This window comes from Bombyx mandarina, chromosome 13 (assembly GCF_030267445.1).
Source record: "Bombyx mandarina strain Sakado chromosome 13, ASM3026744v2".
Taxonomy (NCBI): domain Eukaryota; kingdom Metazoa; phylum Arthropoda; class Insecta; order Lepidoptera; family Bombycidae; genus Bombyx; species Bombyx mandarina.
In genome coordinates, this window is record NC_143220.1 from 8,961,141 (window position 1) to 8,968,566 (window position 7,426).

At 36.6% G+C, this 7,426-nt stretch overlaps 1 protein-coding gene across 1 annotated transcript; it reads left to right on the forward strand.

Moving 5' to 3' along the window:
* Positions 1-317: 317 nt before the first annotated feature.
* LOC149501630 (organic cation transporter protein) lies at positions 318-6,883 on the forward strand. Its single transcript, XM_089732415.1, has 7 exons — positions 318-513; positions 1,266-1,365; positions 1,971-2,071; positions 3,104-3,255; positions 4,272-4,880; positions 4,990-5,171; positions 6,648-6,883. Exons 1-7 carry the CDS (start codon positions 365-367, stop codon positions 6,801-6,803), a joined length of 1,449 nt encoding a protein of 482 aa, XP_089588541.1. The 5' UTR covers positions 318-364; the 3' UTR covers positions 6,804-6,883.
* Positions 6,884-7,426: the final 543 nt, after the last annotated feature.

Consider the following 7,426-nt stretch of genomic DNA (forward strand, 5'->3'; position numbering starts at 1 on the left):
CATTAATTCTTGGTAAAAACTGGTGTACTGTGTTAAGTGAGTGAGTGTGATGAACATTCAGAAGAGCGCTTGCACTTATATTGGGTGACAAGACCACTAGTAGACATACCACGGTGATTGTTGTACTCGATATGAATAAACCATGAAGTCTTACACCTAAGCATGTCGCCAACTACCTCATAACATTCACTATCAATATTTATAATACTGATAAAATGATGTAAGCAGACATTAATGTGTGTATACATTGGCATTTATTACCTAATTGCTTTGTAAATACGTGCCAAATTACTAAACTATGCTTTTGCATCTCAGTTTCAAGTTATTATTCTAAGAGTGCAGTGCGGAATCAGTCCGAGAAAGAATGACGTCATTCTTAGATGAGATTTTAGTGAATTTTCGCATGTTTGGCCGGTACCACGGCGAGCTGATGGTTTATCTGGCCATAGCGTATTTGTGTAATGGACTGTATTCCGTAAATTATATTTTTGCCGCCGAAGAGATCAGCTATAGGTTAATAATCTTTGTTGTTAGTAGTCGTCGTAACCATACTGAGACTTTAGAACTTATATCTCAAGGTGGGTGGCGCATTTACGTTGTAGATGTCTATGGGCTCCAGTAACCACTTAACACCAGGTAGGCCGTGAGCTCGTCCACCCATCTAAGCAATAAAAAAAAAAGATATAAGTTCTAAAGTCTCAGTATAGTTACAACGGCTACCCCACCCTGCAAACCGAAACGCATTACTGCTTCACGGCAGAAATAGGCGGGGTGGTGGTACCTACCCGTGCGGAATCACAAGAGGTCCTACCGCCAGTGATTACGCAAAATATAGGAGAAAAAATAGGTCTATGTTAATATGTTGTTCAGTTGTGAGTTGATGTTAATAGGCACCAATCGCCATTCGCGAAGTAAAAACATCCATGAAAGAACTCAATCGCGTTACAACTAATGCCAAGAAATTATTGCTTTTATTCATACACTAACGCCGGTGTGTACCCAAATTGATAACAATAATATTTGGGTCGTCGCAGCGCGATTTTCAATGATGGACCACATGTTCGCAGTTTGCATCGCCGTGCCTTTCCACACGCGTCAATATTCTTCAAAGTGTACAAGAAAGTCCATCGGTTCTTACCTAATCAATAAATCAACAGAAGATCACATTTCGTTTTCAAACGTGAGCGATTGAGAACAGCTCACGTACGAGATGGCATTTTATTAAAAATTCTACAGTCAATTCACTGAAATATTATCTTTTACAGATGTAAAGATGACCTCTTTGAGAACAATACGTGTGGTAAAATCAATTCATCAAAATGTAGAGAATTCGTATACGACCAACCGAATAGTTTCGTTGCTGAAGTAAGTGTAGTAATAAACAAACTTCTAATTAAATATTGTAATATCAGACTTGGTTTTACTGGTGGTAGGAGCTCTTGTGAGTCCGCACGGGTAGGTACCACCACTCTGCCTATTTCTACCGTGAAGCAGTAATGCGTTTCGGTTCGTAGGGTGGGGCAGCCGTTGTAACTATACTGACACCTTAGAACTTATATCTCAAGGTGGGTGGCGGCATTTACGTTGTAGATGTTTATGGGCTCTGATAACCACTTAACACCAGGTAGGCTGTGAGCTTGTCCACCCATCTATGCAATAAAAAAAGGTAGATGTAGAATTGTGCTGCCGATTTCTGTAGTAATTAATCAAGGTGGTGCAGTATTTTTGTAACTTCGGTAAGTAATGCTGCGTATATGTCTCTTCTATTTATTCTTGAGCAATTAGTAGGAGATAACAATGTGGTTTCTACTAAAACTTCAAAGTCATTTCTCATGGTAGTAATAATCGTAATTATTGGTAGCTCTACATTCATCGTGGGGAGTATTGTGTACATGTTTAAAAACTATTTCTATCTGTTCTTATTGTTGAACGTGTCTTGCATTGTTATGTTTCCAATATTTTCGTTCTAGTACGAGCTTGGCTGTGAGGAATGGAAAAGAACTTTTGTCGGTACGGCCCATAGCTTGGGTTATATGTTTGGATTGCCAATCATAGGATCTTTGTCTGACAGGTAAAAAAAATACACCAAATGTAAAAACAAAATTCTATGATATATTCTTCGGTTTTCAAGATACGCGAATTTAAAACTCTTTATACAGGTTAATCAAGCATCACCCACGTTTTGAATGCCTTCATGTTATTACAAATGATAATCTTAATTTAAGCAAGTGAACAAATTTGTTTTCATCCAACAAGATTATATTTATGTATAAGTACTGTGGTATTAGTGGACATTTAAATACTACTTAACACTCGCCGTATTAAGCATAGATTTTTTTATTACTTAGATAGGTGGACGAGCTCACGACCCACCTGATGTTAAGTGCTTACCGGAGCCGATAGACATCTACAAGGTAAATGCCGCCATCTACCTTGAGATATGAGTTCTAAGGTCTCACTTGTAACAGTACAACGGCGGCCCCGCTCTTCAAACCGAAACGCATTACTTCTTCATGGCAGAAATAGGCAGGGTGGTAGCACCTACCCGTGCGGACTCACAAGACGTCCTACCATCAGTAATTACGCAAATTATAATTTGGGAGTTTTATTTCTATTACACGACGTTATGTCTTCACCACAGAAGTCAATCGTGAACAATTGTTAAGTACGTACTTCATTAAAAAAATTGGTACTTGCCTGCGGGATTCGAACACCCATGCATCGCAAGATACGAATGCACCGGACATCTTATCCTTTAGGCCACGACGACTTCAAATTGATTGAGGAGATTGAAACAAAAATAATATACCAATACCAATTGATCAATTAGGCTATTAGTTAAATATTGTTAATTTGGCGAACTTCTATCCTATCCTAATTCTATGGAATTACAATAACGGATGGACCGACGACCTGGTGAAAATTGCTGGGTCACGTTGGATGCAGATGGCAGCGGACCGGCCGCACTGGACATCAGTTGGAGAGGCCTATGTTCAGCAGTGGACAGCAGACAGGCTGAGATGATGATGATGATGATGACAATAACGGGGTGGGCTAATTATACTTCTTTCACTATATTAATCGTAATTTATTATTTTTCCAGGTTAGGTCGAAAAAAAGCCGTTATCATAACCGGCGTTTTAGGAGGTCTACTTGGATTAGCCAAAAGCGCATCAGCGTGGTACTGGTTGTATATTGTATTCGAGATCCTGGAAGCTGCCTTTGGCGATATTTTCTCCCCTGTTTATATTCTAAGTACGAATGAAGTAGATTAAAATACGGATAAATGGTTACTTAGCACAAGCCGCAAATAAAGCTTCATAAAACTACGTTAACTTAAGCTGCAATTAATTTTGGAGCGGTGATTATGTTTCTCTACAAATATGACGTTTGAGCGTTTAAGAGTAAGAACATATAAAAGCTATGAGGCGATGCCGGAGCTTTAACTCCTCAGAGAGGCATCAATTTCTTGAACGAAATATGTGCCAAATTCATTAACGAATACAACGCTGAAAAAATAGCATCTTCATCAGCATCAACAGTGGTCCACTGTTGAGCACAGGCCCCTTTTAATATACGCCACTGAGTTGGGTTTTTGGTTCTCTCATCCATTTCCTGCCAAACACCATTCCTAAATTATCGCTTCACTTGTCCGAAGGTGCGACACTATAAAGGTATTTGCTGGTGTTTCTACCCAAGAACTTGTTTGCTTGAACCATCATCGTCATCGTGTAATGAAAATCAAAAGCGAAAAACTCGTGAATATTTGTAATTGGGGGTAGTAGAACGTTTTGTATGTATCACCATCAAGTCTGTGTTTGCTGCAATGCTGTCAAGCTGTCATATGCTTTGCTTTCAAAGATGGCGAGAATGAGATGAGCGAAAGATTGGGACTTTGACGTCATGTCTCTGAGTGGGTGACGCCATTCACATTGCTACTATATTCTTGGATTCCGGTAACTATTTTAAATCAAGAAATGCCTAATTAATTGTTTAGCCATTTAGAGCAATAAAAAAGGACAACAGAAACCGCTGAAAAAACTAAACGAGCTGTGTTGGTCGTAAACAAAACAAATTGAATCGAAAACGTTTTCATTGTTTGCCTGGTATTATAACTTTATTATTCATAATTATTTTAAATTTGTAAGGCGGTTTTTTTGGTTCCTATTTCTGAAGTCAGTAAAAGTAGTCAAAACATTTTCACAGGTTTGAACTGATAATTTAATGTGACTCTTAGCAAATTTGACTAAAGTAGTATTCTGCATTTATAGCGGTAGAAATGGTGGAAACTCAAAAACGCGTCCCATACTACATCGTATCGTTGTTCGGATTTTGCATTGGAAGTACAATATTGGCGTTTGTCGCATGGGAAGTGCAGTATTGGCGGACGTTCCTAAGAGTAATTTACGCACCATCTTTGCTGTTCATTTTATACAGTTTTCTAATAGACGAAAGCCCGAGATGGTTATTAACGAAAGGTAGAAAAGAGGAAGCAGTAAAAACACTACAGAACGCAGCTAAGAAGAACAAGATAGAGATAGACATAACGGCGCTAGATAAGATGGTCTATGAAGATGAAAAAGAGATGGCTCTTATGGAGTTACTGAAAACAACATTTGCGTCAAAGACTTTATTGTTGAGATTTTTCGTTTGCACGACCTGGTGGGCGACCTCGACGTTCGTAAATTATGGAATGACAATCAACTCGGTATCATTACAAGGGAATAAATATATGAATTTTGCGATTGTTGCCATTATCGACGGGCCGGGAAACGTGTTAATAATGTTTGTTATGATGAAATACAAGAGAAAGAAGCCGTTGCTAATATCTTTTTTCGTTGGAGCGGCGATGTATATAGTTCAACCATTTTTGCCACTTAGTAAGTGTTTTTGTTAATCTAGATTAACCGACTAATTAGATCCACTTGACGATAATTTGAACCTAAGCAGGCAAACTCCTCGGATAGCTTTAGATTTTATATTTTTCAGATCAAACATGGTTGTCAATTGTAGTTTACACATGCGGCAAGCTGGTATCATCTTTCTGCTTTAACATAACATATATGTACACCTCTGAGCTGTTTCCCACACAGACAAGGAATTCAATGCAAGCCTTATGTTCATCTTTGGGACGAATCGGGTCCATACTTGCGCCGCAGACTCCTTTGCTGGTATGTTTATTTTAAATCTACGTGGTTCATATATCTGGGAAGACAAGATCTTGGAAAACTATCCCAGAAAGTTGACGCTTTTCCTTGATGCATGTGTTTAATTTATTCAGAAAATTCAAACATTTGGCCTTGAAGTGCATATGCTAGATTTTTTTTATAAACTAACATAATTTTTATCTTTTCCTTAAATGGAACAATTAGTAGTTCAAAAATCATATCTCTCAAATAACTATCACAATCAAAATAAACTTATTTACTAATAAAATAAACAGGTATTGTACAATTAGCTGTAACAACCGTGTTTGCAATTGTTTGCTAGTTTTATCATTATATAATTTAATTAATCATTCAACGATACTCGTCTTGTACTTGTGCTAACCATAATTATTATGGTTCCACTAATAAAGCCCGTTTAGAAAAAAATGCAAATGAATAATAAAAAAATAATCTATCACTTTTTATATGTTATAGCATCAAGGAAGCTTTACCATTCGTACCCCATTCTGCTCTAAATTTTTACAAATTTTATAGAGCCTTACAAGTGAAATATAAAAATGGTGCGCGTGCAACTTAGTTTATGTGGAAGAAGTGAAACTTCTTTGGCAGTGCAGCAGTATAGTATTGTGGTTTTCTTCATTTTTCATTCTTAAATCAAATTATATCTCTACTCTTGTATTATATATAATAATACTCTTGTATTAAGGAACCTAGCCCGAGCCTATCTCGCTTTTTTTCTTTACCTATCTCCACGGTCGGGTGACTCGCTTGGAGACGCTCTGTCTATTTTCTCACTCTCGCTCTTCCTAAATGGTATCTTTTCTCTCTAGCCGTAACGAATCTGACGCAAGTTAAGCTTTACTTTCAACGCGCCTAAAGAAGTTTCACTTCAAAAAGCAATGACTTTTGATTTGAACCTCTCCTAGAACGCAACAAATGACACGTTACGTGTTCGTTTATTGATTCTTAATTCGGAGCTGTATGAGGTAGCGAGTCTTCTTTACCATTCACGTTCGGGCCTACGTATCATATTATGTTTTCTGTTATATTATTAAGTTATCGCTGTGGTGTAGTAGTGATTATAACGTCTATCTTTTTACCACGCAGTTTTCTATTTGTTAATAAAAATATTAATTCGAACTACATACCTGCGGTGGTAGAGTGTGTTATCATCCCACGCAGTTATGCGTTCCGGTATTTTTATACTGGAACGCATAGAATTCTTTAGTGAGATGTTCTTAAATAATTCAATTTAGGCCTCGAATTCTCAAGGTGGACTTATGTCTCGAGGCCATTTCCGTTGTGCTATATATACACTCTGTGTTATCTATACTAATATGTTGTGCTATCTATACTAATATACTCATTAACTAACTAGATTTGCCATAATTATTAAAATAATTAAATATTTAGCATTCCAATAAAACCATAGGATTTTGTATACTATACATTGTACATATTTTTATTATGTTTTTTCAGATGGTATATTGGGATGGACTCCCGATGATGATTTTCTGTGGAGCAGCAATATTTGCGGGGTTGGCGACATTCTTAGTACCTGATACTGCGGGCGATTCTTTACCTGACACCGTGAGACAAGCTGAAGAGATAGGCACTAAGAAAATAAGTAAATAAGGGATAAATAGTATCCTAGAGAAATTAAAAGTAAAGAGTTGAGAAGCAGTCGCAATGTTACTAACGAAATTTTACTAATTGTGGTCAAAAATTAATTAAATATTTAAAAAAATAAGAATTTTTTTATTTAATTATTTTTTTCAGTTGTGTATTGGGTTTGTCCTTCACTATTTGTTTATTTATTATACTTCATGTAAAATTTATATTGGCGGACTTAATGCCTAAGGCATTCTCCACCAGACAACCAAAGGTAGTGCAGAGTGAATAGTGGTAGGTGCAATGAAAATTATATTAGTTTACAAATACATACACAAAAAAAAGTATATACATACATATATACATAAACACACATACATACATATAATAGTTTATACAGTATTAAAACGAATATATCAATAAATTTCCTTATTGTCTTAATAAAACGCAGGTAAGGAGAATTTGTTACAAAATAACACGATCGAACAATCAACTGTTTTATTACTTGAAACAAAGTTATAGTTATAATTAACGCCCCTCATTTATTCACTGTTCACTTATCACCTGTCTATTTCTGCTGTGAAGCCTTGATGACTCAATATGAGTGGCTGCATTTAAGTTGTTTATGTCTATGAGCTTCGGTAACC